Below are 17,840 nucleotides of genomic sequence, written 5' to 3' on the forward strand. Positions count from 1 at the left end.
CGCAGACAAGCCTACTTCCTGAGGGCTCCCATCCCAGATGCCCCATGGACATGTCATCACGCCGTCTGTGGTGAGCCATCCTGCTGTAGCATCCTGAGGTCTGAATCCAGCTATCTCGTCCACTCGGGTAGGCCTTGTGACAGCCAGATAGCATGAAATATTTCATCTTTCAACACGCAATTCTTTCTCCCTGTTCTTCCTCTGTGCCCGCTCCTCCTGCATACACACATTTGATGAGACGGATGTAGAGGATCTATTATCAGTAGAGGAAACCACCATTAGTAATTGAGGAAATCATCTTTATTTTTGTCTATTAGCAATGCTTTCAGAAGCAACTGTATTACAGCTAGTTAAGAGACAATATTGCTGCATCTTAACAATATGCTAAATGTGCAATCACGCTCATGTCATTATGCACACATAGCTGTCTCGCTATAGGCAGATTGGTTAAACAGATAAGTAATGTTAATTTGTCTTTTTCGTCTACTGGATCTGCAGATTTTAGTTGATCTGCCTCTTGTGGACATACTCCAGCACTGTCTCTGACCCTGTCTGTGCTATAGTCTGTAAACCTGGAGCTTTGCCAAGCTCGAGGTGGAAGATGGGCCCTGTGTTGCCACGGCAACCCTGTCCTGAGCACAGTGGCCAAGCTGAGAGTAAGAGTTTATCCAGCATTCTATATGAACACTGCGTCTCGTCTCCCCTTGACCACCCCCAAACCAAGAGGCAAAACGGGTTATAAATCTGAAAAAAAGGCCATCTTAAAAAGGCCATGAACTGAACTTGGACGGGTGGAGGAGCCTATCACAGCTTGCTGACCAGATGGACGGGTGGAGGAGCCTATCACAGCTTGCTGACCAGATGGACGGGTGGAGGAGCCTATCACAGCTTGCTGACCAGGTGTGGTTGTGTCAGGGAGGCTACAGGGAACCCCCCATCGAAAGCAGCGTTCAGGACATCATCAAGATTGGCTGCAGTCACAAAGTCAAGCTCCGCCCTGATGTGGGCAGGGATCTCCTCCAGGTCCTTGTCATTGCGCTTGGGGATGATGAGACGTTTCAACCCTGCCCTATGGGCTGCCAGGACCTTGTCCTTGATCCCGCCCACCTGTTGAGTAAAAAATAACAGATCCTCTATGAGCTCATACTGTTTTAGGTAGAGCTTGAGTGTGTGTGTGTGTTTGTGTACACCTTACCGGAAGCACCAGTCCTCTTAGTGTGATCTCTCCCGTCATGGCAACATCTGACCTGACCAGGCGGCCGCTGAACAGAGACGCTAGGCACGTTACCATGGTGACGCCGGCGGAGGGGCCATCCTTAGTGACCGCGCCCGCTGGGAAATGCAGATGGATGTCTGTCCCCTCCAGAGGATCTGAGCCCCCCACCACTGCAGAACACACACACACACACACACACATCAAAATGTTTTCTGGATGTAATTGCGTCCCGTGTGTGTTTGTTTGTAAGCGTTCTCACTGTTGGTGAGCTGGTAGGTCTTGGCGTTGCTGCGTAGCCAGCTGATGGCGAGCTGGGCCGACTCCTTCATGACGTCACCCAGCTGGCCGGTGAGAGTCAGCTGCCCCTCTCCCTCCGTGCGGCTGGCCTCCACAAACATGATCTCCCCGCCCAGCGGCGTCCAAGCTAGACCGATCGCCACTCCCGGCAGGGTCAGCCGTTCAGACACCTGCCATGAAATGGAACACGACGTCAGAATGACGCACGTGGACGAGTACAAACGTGACCACAGTACAGCCCCCCCCCCTACCCCCACCCGCCCGCCCCTCCCACTGAGAAAGACCAGGAACGCCTCTCCCCTCTCCACCCCCACCTTCCGTGACCGTACTGACGTCGCAATAACAGCAACCATCAATGTGGCTGAGTAGCACACCCACTATTCAAGGCTACGTACGAGAAGCCGTTTCGGTGGCGGGACCAGCTCACCTCCATGTCAAAGAGGGGAGGCCCCAGAATGTCCTTCAGGGCGATGTGGTCGATCACTATGGGCATCTCCGGGGGCACTGCCATGTCTGCGAACACAGAAACAACAGAGCGAATGCCACGTTTAAGAAGAGAGATGTCATGCATGTGCATCCAGATGTCTGAGTGCGTGTGTGGAGGACAGAAGGAAAAGAGAGAGAAAGAGAGACACAGAGTGGGATATACTGTGGCGCGCCAGACCTCCTATGCACATGCCAATGACCGCCCACTGATCATGTGATGTGACTACTAATGACCCCTGTGTTCTATTCAACACTGGCCATTGACAACACACAAACACATACAAGCGCACACACACACACATACACACACACAGAGGAAGGAAGGGAGGACAGAGCAGGACAGACAGACAGATGTGATCCACCAAACTAGTCATTTGGCATCTGTTACCAACTGGGAGTTCTAGGGCATCAGCTCATAATACACATGCACACAAACAAGCACGCATCCTTGTCTTCACACACAAACAACACCACCAGCACACACCTCTTTTCAATGTGTACCACTATGTCTGCCGACAATGTTGCGGTTACCTGGCAACAAAAAGACACGCACAAAGGACCAGAGGAGGAGTTAAAAGACTTCTCCTTCTGCCTCTGCATCGTCTCTCCTTTCATCCTCATCTGCTCTTCTATTCATGACTCTCTTCATCATCTCCCTTTCTCTGCTCAGCTGGTTCATCTGCTCCTGCCTGGGCAGGTTGACTAAAGACTGGAGAGGAGGTGACAGCAGAGTTTGTGCGTGCGTGCGTGTTGCCTTGGGGCTGCGGGGCGTCTTTTCCTATTTCAAAAGGGAAACTGCTGCAGGGCCATAAAACCCCTCTGTTCTCTTCCCTCCCTCCTCCTCCTCTACTCCCCCCCCCCCCTCCCCCCCACGACTGGCTGTGTTAACTGGCCGGGTCATTTCTCCTGTTACACAAGAGCAGCTGCACAGACACCCAGGGAGGGAGGAGGAGGGTGTGTGTGTGTGTGTGTGTGGGGGGGGGGGGGGGGGGGGGGGGGCGCGGGGGGCAGGGGGCTTAGCCCCTGCGAAGGCCTCTTATTCAGAAGGCGGATGGCGTGCGTGTGTGTTTTTGCATTTGCGTGTGTGTGTGTGTCCAAGCGTGCCTGTATGTTTGTGAGCGAGCACTCTGCAGAGGTCAGCAGTCTTCTGGCGCCATCGACTCACAGCTTACGGAGAGTACATGATGTGTATGTCTGTGATGAGCGTGGGTGTGTGTGTTGATCCTATTCAAAAGGGTGGGGTATGTTTAGGGGCAGTTCAGCAGCCTGGCGGTCTAGTCAGATTTGGGAGCGAGTGTGGATGGAGTGGGTTTCGTGGTCAGTGTGCGTCCTACTCCTGAGGTGGTCTCATTTAGGTCCTCCTACCTCCATCCTGCACTCCCTGAGATGCTCCCTCAGCCACCGAGGCTTCTGACTTCATGACCTCGTGACCCTCAGCGACCTTCACTGCCACGGCTCGACAGATCGCCCCGATCTTCCTCTCCAGGGAGCGCACGCCTGCCTCACGGGTGTACCTAAACACACACATCATTTATCTATGAATTCATTTCACGGTGTATCAAATCTATTTGTGTGGCCCTTTGCAAGAAATGTCACAAATGCACACCTTAACTAACCTAAACCCCTCACAGAACCCAAGGACTATGTAATGTAAATGCTATACCAGTCAGTCTTATGGTCTGACAGTCTATCTGGTTTGTAACTGTGTCTGTCAATGGGCATTTCCGTGTCTGTTAGGATGTATTTGTCTGTGTTTTGGGCTTGTCAACATGTATATGTGTGTGTTTGTTTATGTGTGTGTGTGAGGGTTAACTCAGTTAACCTGTCTAGTCTCAGAGTAATCCTAACCCCCGTCCCCTCTCAAGCCCCTGTCTAACCCCAGCTAGCCTTTAGAATCCTTAGATAATCAGAAGACCTCTGTCTGTCTGGGCGTACCGGCTGGTCATCTCCAGCGTAGTGTCCTGGGGGATCTGGAGCTGCTGGGGGGTGAGGCCATGCTGCTCCAGCTGGTGAGGGATCAGGTGACGGTGGGCGATCTCCACCTTCTCCTCCTGGGTGTAGCCTAGGATAGCGTACCACATGGGGGGGGGAAATCAATACACGCACGTGCGTAAATACAGTAGGTCCATCCACACACACAATCTACATAGAGTTCCTTTGTGGCCTCTGTCTACGCGATCACATGTCCTATTCATGTGGGAATAAGCGAGGCTGCATCCATTTCAACTTCAGCAATATCACAGACATCCTCAGTTCCCCGTCTGCTGCCCCGCCTGACCCCTGCCCTCTGACCTGGCACCTGCAGAACCTCCATCCTGTCCAGCAGAGCCGGGGGGATGGTGGTGGTGGTGTTTGCCGTGGCAATGAACAGAACCTGGGAGAGGTCGAAAGGTACGTTGAGGTAGTGGTCGGTGAAGCTGTGGTTCTGTTCTGGGTCCAGAACCTAGACACATGGACACAAGGTTTATAGATCAGAACATAGTCATGGGTATCATAGATCAGTACCTAGACACATAGACACAGGGTTTATAGATCAGAACATAGTCACTGGTATCATACATCAGTACCTAGACACAGGGTTTATAGATCAGAACATAGTCAAGGGTATCATAGATCAGTACCTAGACACATACACAGGGTTTATAGTAGTAGTAGTAGTTTATCGGGTGGGGGGGGGGGGAATCGATTCACATATGAATTGCAATTCAGTCTTCTAGCGATTCACATCGATTCAGAAATGTCAAAAATCGATTTTCAATTATTTATTATTTTATTCATTTTTTTATGAGGCTGTACATTTCTGTTTAATATTTAACCGTGTTGCAGAAATAAATAAGTCTATTCAAGAAAAGTCTACTTATCGTCACTGTATTTCGTGAACGAGTTCATAGAAATCCTTCAGCAAACTTTTACTTGTTTTGTAAGTATGATTTGGAGGCAGAATATTCTGTTTTATAAATTGGCATTTAGTAGTGTCATAAGGGCAACTGTCTTGTAGAAAGTTACTTTGCAGGAACCCTCTGTGGCTCAGTGGGTAAGCATGTGTACCATCGAGTCTACTGCCAAAAACAGTACCCCTGGTTCTAATCTTGCTCAAACCAATTGAAGATTAATTTAACTGATATCAGTTAAGTAATATATATGTTAGTTCCAAGTATATAGAAGGGGGACCCCATGGTGTAGTGGGATGAGAACAAGGGCCTAAACAACAACAACCTGGGTTCAAAACCAGCACAGAGCGTAGTGCCAAACACATCCATGGGCCCAGATCCCTGTAACCGCAGCACTACTCCCCGACTGTCCAGATCCCCTCTCCCAACTGTCTTTCCAGGTACCCAACTGTCCCACCAGGAAAGGCTCAAAAGAGTCTAATAAACGTACCTTTTATACGTTTTATTTATTTATTTTGTTTGTTTTCATAAAAAATTTAAAAAGTGAATCGATTTTTAATCGAATCGTGACCCCAAGAATCGAATCGAGAAGTACCAAAAGAAACAAAGTCTGGATTATAGACTGTAGTAATTATCCAGGTCCAGAACTCCTACTGGTTAATGACCATAGTGGATACGGGGGGACTCACCTCCAGCAGAGCGGCTGCAGGGTCTCCCTGCAGACTCTTGCCCAGCTTGTCCACCTCGTCCAATAGGAACACAGGATTGTTGACCCCCACTGTCTTCAGGCCGTTGATGATGCGTCCGGGCATGCTGCCCACGTAGGTGCGCCTAAGAGAGAGAGGGAAGGAGGGATAGAGAGGGGAGGGGGAGCGAGGGAAGGAGGAGGAATGGGCGGGGGAGGCAGGGAGGGAAAGAGAGGGGAACATGAGAAGAAGAAAGGGGGAGGAATGAGAAGGGAGGGACACGAGAAAGATGAAAGCTGTGTGTGTGTGTGTGTGTGGCGGTGGTGGCTGGTAAGGTTTGAACAGAGAGACCCACATGGGACCTGCTTGAGCCTGATGGTGATGATGTCATTCCCCTTCATCTCCATAGTGACAGCAGATCAAAATAGTGACATCATGTTCTAACTCCCAGAGATCCTCTCATGTTGATATATGTTACCAAAAACCCAGGGAGAAGGGTGTGTGTTTGTGTACGTGTATGTTAGTGTCAGACAGACCTGATCTTCCTGAACTGACAGTTGACCTAGATTTGATTTGGATCAAGCCTTAATGGTTTACATAAGGAAAATCATTTGTAGTGACTAACAGCCAAGGTATTTTTTCAGGCGGTTTATAACTTACCTGTGGCCGCGGATGTCAGACTGGTCACAGACCCCCCCCAGGGAGATGCGGTGGAACTCCCTCCCCAGGGTCCGGGCCACGGAGCGGCCCACGCTGGTCTTGCCCACCCCCGGCGGCCCCACGAAGCACAAGATGGGGCCCTTGAGGTTACTCTTCAGCTGCCGCACAGCCAGGTACTCCAGGACACGCCTCTTCAGTTTCTCCATGGCGTAATGGTCGTTGTCCAATAGGACACGAGCAGCATGGATGTCCAGGCAGTCTGGAGAGGAGGGGAAGGGATGGGGAGGGAAGGTGAGCGGAGAGAGTACAGCTGTCCATAGTTATGGAGGTGCTAACATCCCACAGAATCCCACAGTCAAATTCCCCAAACACTCCTAGATGGGGGCTAAGCCCAGTACAGTGAACTGCTCCCTCTGGTGGCAGAGAGGGTAGACAGAGAACAGTGTCAGACAGCGCCCTCAAGTGTCAGAGGTCAGTAGTGTCACGCTGCAGGAAGGTGGACTTGAACAGGGGGACAGAACTCCCTGTTCTGTCAGTAGTACCTGTGGTCTGCTTACTCCAGGGCAGCTCCACCATCAGGTCCAGGTAGTTACGGGTGAGGGCGGACTCTGGCATCGACTGGGGCATCTTCTTCAGTCTGGGGAGGCCAGCACACAGGAAGTATTAGTGCGGGAATTATCACACAGCATAGGATGCCACTATGTCTATAATACATACACACAGGCACACACACACACCTACCTCTTGAGTTCTTTAAGACAGACTTTGAGGGCGGGTTCTGGCATGTTGGCTCCTTTCACCTTCCTCTCTAGAGAAGCTGTGTCATCAGCATCCTCTTCCTCCCCCTCCTCTTCCAGAGAGAACTGTCGACCTGGAAACATTCCTCCCTTACGCACTGCCAACACCTGGGGTAGAGAGGTATGGAAGCAGTAAAAGAAAGGTTAAAAATAGTTTTCATTTAGCAGACGCTTTTATCCAAAGCAAATATTACAATACAAATAGTACAACATAAATACATAATAAAATTTAGTTATTATAAATTAATAATTAACATCATTAAAAAATAAAATCATAAAATAAAAAAAAATAAAAAAATAAAGTTATGCAGACTTGATGTCTGTTTGAATAGAGGGTCAGATCCTTCTAGTAAACTTCTCTGTTAGTCTCCAAAGGGGACACCAGAGGTCAAGGTTTGAATTACGATGCCAGGATGTCCTACCCTCTTGTTGTCGTCAGGTCGTACTTTCCTGGTTTTGTGCAGCAGTTTCAGCCCTTCGATCTGCCTGGTCAGCATGGGCAGGGTCCTCTTAAAGCGCTCCTCCAGATCCACCGCATCCAGGACCTGAGTGTGTGTGTGTGTGTGTGTGTGTGTAGAGAGGGACCCGATATTTAAAAAAAAAAGATTACTGTGAGGTGAGGCTATTTCCACACACACAACAACGTTACAGTAATCCAAAATATAGGACTCTCTGTCTGTCTCTCTACCGGTCTCCCATACACCCACACACAGCTGCACCTGCAGTTTCTCCTTGTTGGTGGTGCGTATCATGGAGGCCAGGATGTCAGGAAGGGTCTCTCTCGGAAGACTGTCCAGGAGTCGCCTCAGTTTGGCCACCACAGGCACAGACATGTCCAACATCCCCACCAGCTGAAACACACACAGAAGAGTTGATTCCTTTTCCTCTTGATGGGAAAAGGTCTGTGCACCTTATAAAACAGAAAATGCACAAAAACATTCATACACTAGCTGCATGTACATATCCAGAAGCTACTGTGTGCTTACGTACATGTTTGAGGGTATGTATGCATGCACACCAGCACAGAGGACACAAGGTTTATGAACTCTGTGTTCATGGCAGGGCCATGAACACAGCACCGTTGATAGGATGCAGACAGACAGTATGGCTGGGTATATGTAAACATGACCTGATACACAGAGACAGGGGATAAAGGGTAGAAAACAGGCCCTAACCAGCAGGGTCTCATGTGGCTGAGCCTGAGCAACACTTTACTACTAGGATCAAAGACTGACAGATGACTTTATAGTGTATTTGTGTTGCAAGTTTGATGGGGTGACTTTTAACACTTAGTTCTTACCTAAGACTGAATTACGTGTACTCTAAATCCTAAATCAAGCTCCAGGAGTATTCACGGGGATGCTAGGTCAAGCACACCTAAGCACTGAGAAAGACCAAATATCCTTCCTAATTTATGACAATCCTTCTCCAGCACACCCACCTGCACTGCAGCCTGGTAGAACATCTGAGACAGGTCTCTCAGCTCGCCGTCCTCCCTGATGGCCCCTGCTGCCCCGCCCGTCCCGGCGGCCCGTCCAGGGGTGGTGTACTGCTCCAACAGCTCCAGCTGCTCCACCTCTGCCACTGGGAAGGGATGCTCCTTCAGGAGCCCCACCAGGCGGAAGCGACACACACCAGTAATCAGGAGGGTGTAGTGGGGCTTTGGCCAATTACTGCCCACCACCTGCACCGCCATGCCCGCTACCCCGATACTGGGGAGAGAGATTAGAGATCAACAGAGAGAGAGGGTGAGTGGAGGGCTGGATTGATTTCGATGAAGCAGGTGAATTCTATAATTTTCATTCCCTAATTCTACGAAAGCACGGAGCAGATTCATAACGTTGCCAGTTAGTAATCATAGTGAATTGTTGACCAGATGAATTATGGATTCAGGGTTAAAGTCCATATGTGGACCTGCCATTCTGTGAACTTTTCTAGAATAACTGACAATTGGCAGTTTCGACGACTGTAGAAAGGTTTACACTGTATCTCAATATAAAAAAAACTAGAAATATTCATTTTACACTTTACATGTCACAAACCATTTTTGCACATTTGCAAATTATGTAAGATTAATTGCAATGTTTATTATTCAGTATTTATGTTTATTAGCTAGGTAAAAACACGTTGACAATAGTAACATTGTTTGACATTTTAAGTTAAAATTATCCTACTAGATACCTAGCTGAGGATAGTTAGTTAACTTACTGTTAAGCTAGCTACTGTACTGCAACGTTAGCATGCTAGCGTTACATCACAACTACTGCCCTGTCAAAAACTAAAGGGTATGGGAACCGACTCTCCATGTATCTATAATAACCTGTGTAGAGATGGTAGATTCTCGGTGTCGTTTTCGGGGTCTCTTGTGTTGGGGATCACCCCTATGATGGTGCTTTTCAATGAAGTCCCCTTCAACAACCTGCTCTTTACGAGTTGCATGTTTCTCGGGGTGTCCACGCTTATTCGCATCGTAGAGCCCGGTAAAAGCACGCCTTCGTGGGTCAACAGCAACGGTAGGCGGGTGGGGATCTGAATTCCGTTGTTAGAAGACATTGTTGGAAGTTGTAGCTCTAATCTAATTCAGTGATACGTGTGTTCCATCGGCGAACAAAATGTACTTTACGGTGTCAAACGTCAGAGTACAGAAGGACTAATGAAAACATTTTGAACTACGGAACGCAACGTGGGACAAGTGGTAAAGAGATACGCCTCCCTGACAATCACCTGTGCACAAACGTCACTTGTTTTGCAGTATGTAACCGTCTTCAGAATTCTGCGTATGTGGTCTGAGAAGTTGCAGCCCAGCTGTGAATAGCATACCTCGTAGAAACTCTCTGAAGTAATGGTAATCTCAAATTTGGCCAGAATTGGTATAAATGAACACATAAATGTCAAATTGACTACATAATAACCTGTACCTTTGATAATGAAACCATTATCATCAAATGTGTATAACGCAGCAACACTTCAGGAAGATGTAAAGCTGCTAAATGCATAAATCTAAATGTAATGTATCACACAATATTGCTTATTTATGCATCAGCTTAGCGTTGCGCAATGCTTTTTATTAATTGACAAACACACCAATGCGTCACTCATAAGATCATGGTTAAGGTTCAATAATGTCGGACAGTAACTGTAAGCATTACAATGAACACAATTGGTAAACAGTAAAACACTTTTTAGAATTTTGTCATATACAATAAGCATAACACATAATAAGCCTAAATAAATAACGTCAATATTATAACAATCTAAATCTCATGTATAAAAACATTCCATTTTATGTTAAGCCACAATCCAACTCCTAATACTGACAAGGTGTAGTATCTCTCAGATCCTCGAACTTTAGGGGTGATGGAGCTCAAGCTCAACTCTCTCCTATCCCAGGAATCTGTTTTGGCATTCATTCACTAACTTATCCAGCAAGTCAGTGCAACATATGTATGTAAGCTCTAAAAACAAAGAGTCAAAACACATGATTACATTGCTGCTTCATCAAAATATGAACACATTTAAAACATAAACAAGCTTACTTCTATAAAAATTGCATTGCTTTGATCAAGATTAGCGATGAAAAACAATTGTTCCCTGAATAGCAAACACCATTGGTTGACCAAAAAAATAAAAGGACTGCAAGTCATTAATTATCTCTTGTTAAGCATATAACCAACTGCAGTAAATTTCTGATTAAGAATTCACCTTGAAAATACACTGACTGTACATTGGATAAGACAGACTTTCATATGATAAATACAGGTGAGAGCTTTGTCTCTGGAGAGGTGCGAGGAACATCAATACGAGGAATGATGGTGAGGAGGACAAAGACGATGGTGAACATGATGCTGCGTACTGGTTGATTGTTAAGTGGAGGTAACGGTTATGAGCCCTTACGCGGTCACTAGAGGGAACCATAGGCACTGGAGACGAGGAACAGTGTAACACCACCCCCCTCATGTCTGGTGCTCGCTCTTGTGCCTTAGCCAATGAGAAACATTACAATCTGAAAGATGGAAACAACAGAGGATAATGTGTCAGTGTTTGTCTGTCTTAACAGTTCCGTATATCTCTCTTGATACACCGCGTGTGTTATGGTTCATGGAGAACGGAGAACACTTGCTCCAACTCACTCAAATGACATTCAGGTCAGTGGATTGATGAGTTTGGATGGTAAACGCTCGACCCTAACCTAGACTCACAAGCATGTGTCTGACACAAGTGCTGTTTCTGGACCGTATCACATGTTGTGGTTGAAATGGAGCACCTTGGGATGACAGCCCAGAGTGAGGACCGAGCTAAACTGTTAAGCAGCATAGGCTGTCCTTCAGGGTTACTTTTTACCTATAATCCTACAGCTGTGATCCACTGGGCTCTGTGTAGATGGTTGAGGTTGGTTATAGTTTGAGATGTGAATCGGACAGAGAGGAGCCTGGGCTATTTCAGGACACTAAGAGCCAATAGCCAGCAGCGAAGTCCTGAGGAACACTGCATCCAAGTTAATTAATACACTTGGTTCCACCACACATGAAAGATCACAACAACAGTGTGTGCCCTGATTGACACAGCTAAACCAGTCCAGTGAGTTTGTCATACAAGACAAATGCACAGTGTCTTGCTACATCCTCCTTTCACTTGTGGTAAATAATTACAGACTGGTTTCATGTTGCAGGAGACCTTATTACAGTAATATATCAACTAGCACAACTAACACATAAACCTGGATAAGTACTGGATTTACAGGAAGACTAGGTAGACACATGGGTGGAATTTCAGCTATGGATGTTGTATAATATGTTTTTCGATACACTTTCTATAGACTTTTTAGTAAAACAGCTCATGACAAAACTACACTTGGAGGAGAACAGAGTTGTAGTGAGGGGACATAGAAAAAAAGTACAAAGCCTGAAGTAGATTGAACAATCAATTTTTCTTTTAAGATAAGGTCTAGATGTATAGAAGTACTGTATAGTGTATAGGTGCTAGGCTGTACAGTATGTGTGTGTTGTTTTCTCACAGTTAAGTTCCTCAGGGTACTGGATGGAGAAGCAGTCGGAGAACAGGCAGCGCATGGAGCGGTAAAAGTTGTCCAGCAGAGACTTGGGTGTGATGAATGTCCAGCCAGGATAGTCAGGGTCCTTTATCCTGTCACATATCTCCTGGATACGTTCCGGTGGCTCCCACTATCACAAATAAAACAAAATTCAACTTGGTTTGCAATGTCACTAAAGGCCTCACATGAAGCCCACACAAATTCACAAACACCCACAAGTGCAGGTGTGTTCTCAATATGTATTGGCTGAGAAATGGCTCTAATATGTGTGGGATGAAAGAATGCTTGGATGATCACAGGTAGAAAGTCAGGTGAGGAGAAGAGATTTTAATTACAGAGTTCTGCAGCAAATAGTTTCACTGGGTTTGATATATCAGGCATGTCTCTTACTGAAGATGAGTGTGGGAAGATGTGAAAAGGTAGCAAGGTGCACTGGGGGTCTGTCCTGAGTAGCCTACCTCATCAGGGGAGGGCAGCATCTGCTGCACCTTCAGGAAAAGGTCTTGCAGGCTAAACGTGTAGCGATACGACGGGTGACGCTCAGGGAGGACACGGAGAATGTGCTTGAGAACTTCCTTGTTCACCAACAGCCACACCTCCTGGAGGTCTTTGTCCTCTAACCCTTCTACTTGTGACTTCTGAGAGGAGAGGAACATTGAAAAGATTGAATATACTACTATACAAATATCCAAAAGGTGACTTAGATGTAAGCACCATCTTGTGAGCACTCACCAGTCGAGTTATGTTCCGAGGTTTGAAGACCTCCTCATAATGAACCCGGATAGTATAATTGATTGGAAAATTATGTTTCTGTTAGAAAGGGAATATATTTCCATGTCAAACACCAAGATGTGCTGTATTATGTGGAAGTTTACTGTGTTTTCAAAAGTCTTTGTCCTACCATGTAGCGTCGCCGTTGTGTGAGGTTGGTATTCAGAGTCCTCAGTGAGGTACACAGCGTTGGTGACGACGGGGCAATCAGGACTGGCAGTACCCACACACACCCTAAAGCGGGCGCAACAAAGGCTGTTGGTTATCATGGCTGAGTTAGAATAGTCTATATGCATGCCCACTTCCGCATTTCAACTGAGCCTGCTTGCTTACTTCCAGACACAGTTACCTGGTAGCATATTTGGCATGGCATTCTTTCATCCCATATGGGGTGAAATTCACCCTCCGCATAGCGATGATCCATTGCTTTCTCGTTTCCAAAGCGGACGGAAAACGCATGAAAACTAAGTATACTTACTAGACGCCTGACACATTGGCACACAGCAATGTTCACATGTTGAACTATCAGTTTGTTGAAATGTAAACCTTTTTTTGGTGACATGTTCGCAACACCATTAAATCTATCCGATAGAAAGTCATATCTGTATACAAGACAGTGACAGCGGGAGTAACACAGACGGCTGATATTCTACCAGAAGGATGTCAGCACACCCGTGTGCATACAGGCTATGGCCAACGCTGTCAACACACAACCTGTGATGTGACAACGTCTGACCACCGGTGAGGATGTTTTGGAGACACTGAAGAATAATGCGTGATGACACAGACACAGTCATACCTGAATAGTCATGTATGGGCCAGACTGGCAGTTAGGAACAGATGCCAAACAGAGACAGCATTATGGTATGGGTTGAGGATTATACCACAGAGATGTTTCTCCTCTGAGTGTGTGTGTGTGTGTGTGTGTAGCCTGCTGTTTCCATCAGACTCATCTTTCTAAGTATCAAACTCATCTAGCAGAGAGGCTTGGCTCAGACAGATTATGAGTCAAATTTCCATAATAACCTAAGAGACTCCATCGGAGTAATCTGTATTTGATTTAGGTTGGCCAGCAGCTAATCCATTCCTCAGTCGGCCAGATGAGGTCCGGAGAGCATTCATGCTCTTCTGCTGGGAAAGGAGCATTGTAATTGGGTCCTACGGTTGGGCCCCAGATCGACACAAGACATGAGCAGCCAAGTAGCTAAGCTGTGACTGTACTGTACACAGCCTTAAGGCTTTGGTGGTGGTGGCTATCCACAGCTGTCTATCGGCCTGCGTGCCCGTCAGTAGTAGATGTCAGGCTGGTTGGAAGCAGTGTTTGGAGGCTGTGGTTAGAGGCTGTGGTTCAGGCCTGGTCCCCAGAGGGCTGCATAAGTATCAGTGTTCTCTGACCTCCTACTCTCACGATCGAACCCACTTCAGACAGAGGAATGCCGCACTCAGCAGAGACAGGGGCCGACAGACAATATCTATATAGCCCTCCAGACGTGTTTCCACTTTTTAAAATTCTTCTTCCTTTATTGCCATGACGAACATACTTTTACTCTCTTGGTCTTTTCCTCTTAGTCGTTCTCTCTTTCTCAGGTCCTTTCTGATGCCCCGATGCTATTATCTAGCTATACTTCTGTCACTCTTTCTAAACGGATGTGGTTGAGTACACACTCACAAACAGCTACATCTCACTTTCATTTCAACAGAAACATGACATAGGCAGAATATCACAAACTACCCCACAGATACAGTTGCATCTCTCTGTCTCTCTCTAAAAGGAATTCAGATCGGACTAATGAGCTTTATTGCAATTTGCCTTTGTTCTAAGAGCACTTTAAACTACAGAACATTGTGACCATCCATCATGCTAACTCCAGAGACTGGATCCATTGATATTAATCTGTTACTGTGGTGGATATTTTAACAGTACACAGTCCCTCTATTGGCTGATTTAGAATGACACGACACACTCTTGACACAATCTGTCCATTCTTAGGAAACTTCTGTGGCCCAGTGACTGAACGTGTTCTATTGGAATCCCATAGCTGTCCACACACAGCTGTGACTCCTCAGCTGAAGGAACCTCTTAGATCAGGGCTGGTGGGCGGGCTGATGGGCGGGCGGGCGGGAGTGGAGAAGTGGGTACGGCAACTACCCCAGCCTGCTGCCACACACCCAGAGCTTCTGACTCACTCGCCTGGGAGCCAGGGAGGAAGCTCCAGAAGGAGAGATGTAAGTCGAGGAACACAATCCTTTACAGCGGCCCACAGCTGGGGCAGTGAACATTTCTCTTTCCAGACCAGCGTGAGACGACACTGCCTCATCATCAGACCCTGACCCCTATTTTTAGGCGCCCCTCTTTCCAATCTCCCCCCCAAGGCCTGCTCTTACCTAACAGCCCCCAGAAGAGGAGGGCACAGGGGGACGTCTGTACCATCATGCTGTGCTCTGGCCTCTGTGGTTGGTCACAGGAACTGTCACTTGACAGGAGAACACACAGGCTGCTAGCAGGAAACGGTTCTCTCTCTGTGACCTGTGTCCCCCTGCAGGAAAATACAGACAAACAAGACAGACAGAAATATAGAGAGACAGAAAGGCAGAGACAGTCATGCTCATGTCCATGTGCTCTGTGAGGCAACAATCCAAAAGTACTGTACAATACAGCATTCATAGTCAGAAAGATTTGATTGATGCTTGCATTACTAGGCAAATGATTTTTTATCAAAACCGTTTGGCACAGAGTTTCTTCCCACCCGAACCATCATTTACCCAACTCGTGAGTGACTTACCAGATAAATATTCTTCTTATCCTCTTCAATTGACACTTTTCTTCTAATCTTTTATTATTCTGGATATGATTACTACGGAGCAAATAAGAATTTAGTTAAAAACTGAAGTCACATTCGTAACAAAAATGCCTACCGATGTTCTACTGCATAAATGCATTTGGAAAATATAGCTGAGGCCTAATGAATAACTTCAATTAGGCTAATCTTATAAATAAATTGCTGCTACTGGCATAACCCGGCCAAATCCAGACGTTTTATAAACATTAAAAAAGTAAAACTTCACAATTTTCCACCATCTCTTAACAGTTGGTTTTTGAGACAGTTGTGTAGCCTATAGGTCTATTTAAATGACCCTAAGTAGAGGACTAGGCGATGATTATCCTAACAAAAATTAGGCTTTTAAATCAAACTGCGCGTACACCTGCTGTTACTTAACACTTCTATAACATCCCTGTATGCCCCATAATCAGTGGTTTTATATTAAAAATAGGCCAAACTGTAGCTACACAAAATCAACAATCTACTGTTGAGTCCTTAGATTGCAAATACACAGTGGCAGCATAACCAGATTAAAATTCAGATTATAAACAAGAGTTAAGATTTGAGTCTCACATATTCTGACATCATTTTGAGATTCACACACCTGTAGCTCCATCGAGGGTCGTAACGTCCGTAGAGCTGTTCGGTGACTGGGCGGAAAGTGTCTGCTTTCTCCTAGCACGGTGGCGCAAAACACATGGCCATTGCGCACACACCCACAGCCTAAAGTTTCAGTTAGGTACAGTTTATGTCCCACGCGACCTGTGTCCTGTATAGATAATCCGGTACGGCAACACACAATTAAATCGCACTATCAATAAAAGAAATCCACGTGACAATGCACAATTAATGCAAGCTGGCAAGACCAACGCAAAACTGATGCTTCTCTATCGAAGAACTGATCTTTTGTAGTCTTGTAGCCTTGCCTGTCCTCGAATGCGGGACTATAGTAGAAGGGTGCGCAGAAGGCAGTGATGTCACGGATATGGTTTCAAAGCCCTATTTTACTTTCACTTTAGACGTAGCCTTGCTCCTAATATGCTATGTTGCCAAATTGGTGGGCTATAGCCTGGGTTTGCAACTCGAATATAAATATGTAATTCGACTACTTCCAAAAAAACTCCAGACAGGCCACGACTGTAAACCAAATTTGAAAATGTTAGGATTTATGTTCCCCACAAAGTTCAGCGGACCCCACAGGTGAGCTACACATCGCACTAGTGCTTTGCCAGCGCGCTCGTTAGGCCACAGGTCAGGGGCACTGACGGTATACCAAAATGTAATTTTCGAACTTGAAGCTGCATGGCGAATACATATTTCGTTTGTGATATGATCGGCTGCCCGTTGCAGTGTTGCAATTGAGTTTGGTAATGTGATACAACCCACCTGTCGCCTCGCACGATTAGGTTTTATCAATATGTATAATCAGCACATCAACATAATATATTAATTTTGCGTTCATGACACTTCACCCAAAGCGACGTAGGCTACATTAGAACCTGGCGACATTGCGCTGATACATTTAGTCATTTAGCAGACGCTCTTATCCAGAGCGACTTACAGTTAGTACAGGGACATTCTCCCCGAGGCAAGTAGGGTGAAGTGCCTTGCCCAAGTACACAACGTCAATTGACAAGGCCGGGAATCGAACCTGCAACCTTCTGATTACTAGTCCGATTCCCTAACCGCTCAGCCACCTGACCGGTGATACCTTTTACAGGTAATCACAATAACTGGGCAATGGAAAATACTTCACCTGTGGTAACACATTAATGACAATCATTCTTATGGGGTTATGGAGGGGGATTCCTGAATCCAAAACCACCTCACAACACCATGGCCGTGGAAATCCCGGAGGGGATGTTGGACTCTATGAAAGGCCAGGGGTTAGAGCTGGCTGCCCAAAAAATACTTGCCATCCATCCCACTTGGAACATAGGTCAAATAATACTTTAACCACTACCTATAACATGCATATCTAGATGGTCATCTCCTATGCACACCACAGCAGTCAAGGACTTCCTGCTCACTGGAAGTCAGTGTGGTTGGCATTAAGGATGCCAATGCTTGTGGTCATATACCACTGTTTCTAAGGCAACCAATGTAATAACCACAAACCACTGGCATTGTACACCGGTCACACAGATACAAATAAACAACCTCA

At 46.4% G+C, this 17,840-nt stretch overlaps 2 protein-coding genes across 5 annotated transcripts; both read right to left on the reverse strand.

Moving 5' to 3' along the window:
- Positions 1 to 282: 282 nt before the first annotated feature.
- Positions 283 to 9,678, reverse strand: lonp2 (lon peptidase 2, peroxisomal). Of its 2 annotated transcripts, XR_009930494.1 has the most exons (16): positions 9,354 to 9,678; positions 8,475 to 8,745; positions 7,753 to 7,884; positions 7,456 to 7,578; positions 6,978 to 7,141; positions 6,779 to 6,873; positions 6,237 to 6,495; positions 5,580 to 5,721; positions 4,292 to 4,442; positions 3,935 to 4,061; positions 3,365 to 3,513; positions 1,941 to 2,026; positions 1,476 to 1,683; positions 1,196 to 1,386; positions 823 to 1,107; positions 283 to 791 (listed from the first exon to the last, which is right to left on the reverse strand). XR_009930494.1 is itself a non-coding variant. In XM_062462017.1 (15 exons), exons 1-15 carry the CDS (start codon positions 9,584 to 9,586, stop codon positions 883 to 885), a joined length of 2,556 nt encoding a protein of 851 aa, XP_062318001.1. In that variant the 5' UTR covers positions 9,587 to 9,678; the 3' UTR covers positions 283 to 882. The 2 variants fall into 2 exon arrangements, 1 of the variants encoding a protein (XP_062318001.1); XM_062462017.1 differs by having other exon boundaries at positions 283 to 1,107.
- A 379-nt stretch (positions 9,679 to 10,057) lies between these two features.
- il34 (interleukin 34) lies at positions 10,058 to 16,612 on the reverse strand. 3 transcript variants are annotated; one of them, XR_009930495.1, is made up of 9 exons: positions 16,281 to 16,612; positions 15,638 to 15,709; positions 15,240 to 15,391; positions 12,985 to 13,088; positions 12,816 to 12,893; positions 12,542 to 12,721; positions 12,048 to 12,213; positions 10,928 to 11,036; positions 10,058 to 10,488 (listed from the first exon to the last, which is right to left on the reverse strand). XR_009930495.1 is itself a non-coding variant. In XM_062462018.1 (8 exons), the coding sequence occupies exons 3-8, from the start codon at positions 15,286 to 15,288 to the stop codon at positions 10,987 to 10,989; spliced, it is 627 nt and encodes a 208-aa protein (XP_062318002.1). In that variant the 5' UTR covers positions 15,289 to 15,391; positions 15,638 to 15,709; positions 16,281 to 16,612; the 3' UTR covers positions 10,058 to 10,986. The 3 variants fall into 3 exon arrangements, 2 of the variants coding, with proteins under 2 accessions (XP_062318002.1, XP_062318003.1); XM_062462018.1 differs by having other exon boundaries at positions 10,058 to 11,036; XM_062462019.1 differs by lacking the exon at positions 15,638 to 15,709 and having other exon boundaries at positions 10,058 to 11,036.
- Between the last annotated feature and the right edge of the window lie 1,228 nt (positions 16,613 to 17,840).

The sequence above is a fragment of the Osmerus eperlanus genome, chromosome 5, assembly GCF_963692335.1.
Source record: "Osmerus eperlanus chromosome 5, fOsmEpe2.1, whole genome shotgun sequence".
Taxonomy (NCBI): domain Eukaryota; kingdom Metazoa; phylum Chordata; class Actinopteri; order Osmeriformes; family Osmeridae; genus Osmerus; species Osmerus eperlanus.